Here is a 901-nt window from a genome sequence, read left to right as displayed (position 1 = left end):
TCCGTTTTGGGATCCCCTGATGTCAAAAAAGTGATTTTTAGCCCATGGTCTGTACGTACGTATGTATGTATGTACGTATGTATGTATGTGACCCAGCCTGAGTTCATACCTCAGACATTGAAGGCGGATGATCCACAATGAGAAGGCTACTCTTCAAACCGGGCTCTCCATGTCACTGGCTGTATTCGCTTAGTCCACGGACTACTGGGTGCAGTCATTGGAGGTTGACAGTGTAACTGGCCGCAAAACCAGTGCCACTTTAAACAATTCAGAGCACAATTTCGTCTCTCTCCAAAAAATCTTCAAACATGGCGTACTTTGAAAACATAGCGGATAATGTACCCCAGATGAGTAGGAGTATTAACTCTGAATCTCATTCTCCATTGGGAGGCAGCCTCACGGATTCTGGGGGAGGCAGAAGTACGAGATGTTTCATAAAACAAACGAACACAAGGCAAAGATCAGCCACAGAAATGAAAATAGCCACCTGGAACATAAGAACTTTATTAGATTCTGGAAGACCCCCTAGCGTGCAGGGCATGCGGCAGAGAATGCAGATCACTTGCTGGACTTCGCAGTCACCAGAGAAACGCCATCTGTAGAAGAGCACTGGAGGAGCAGGAATCGTCGGCCACGACGGATACCTAGATCATGTATGTGACCCAGCCTGAGTTCATACCTCAACCGGTGGCAAGCCCGGGTAAATGGGGAGCTGTAGATCCATAGCCTGAATGGTCCAGTTCATCAAGGATGTCTCAGGAAAGTAGTGACCAAGTACCTAACATATGTCATGAAGATAGATTGCCAGTTACCTGAATGGTTCAAGTTTTTCAGAACGTCTCAGGAAGTAGTGCTACAGACAGCGAGCAGAAACGAACGACTGGGAGGATGTTATCTTATA

The 901-nt window shown here is 46.6% G+C and overlaps 1 protein-coding gene across 1 annotated transcript in view; it reads left to right on the top strand.

Annotated features, from left to right (window-relative positions):
• LOC113470902 overlaps window positions 1-655 on the top strand; it is a 1,296-nt gene extending 641 nt beyond the window's left edge. Inside the window, exon 2 of the mRNA XM_026829668.1 lies at window positions 558-655. Coding sequence (XP_026685469.1) covers window positions 558-648 — 91 coding nt within the window. The 3' untranslated portion in view covers window positions 649-655. The remainder of the gene's footprint in view (window positions 1-557) is intronic.
• The last annotated feature ends 246 nt before the right edge of the window (window positions 656-901 follow it).

This window comes from Diaphorina citri, unplaced genomic scaffold (assembly GCF_000475195.1).
Source record: "Diaphorina citri unplaced genomic scaffold, Diaci psyllid genome assembly version 1.1 scaffold1917, whole genome shotgun sequence".
NCBI classification, from domain to species: domain Eukaryota; kingdom Metazoa; phylum Arthropoda; class Insecta; order Hemiptera; family Psyllidae; genus Diaphorina; species Diaphorina citri.
This window is presented reverse-complemented; position numbering and strand designations above follow the sequence as displayed.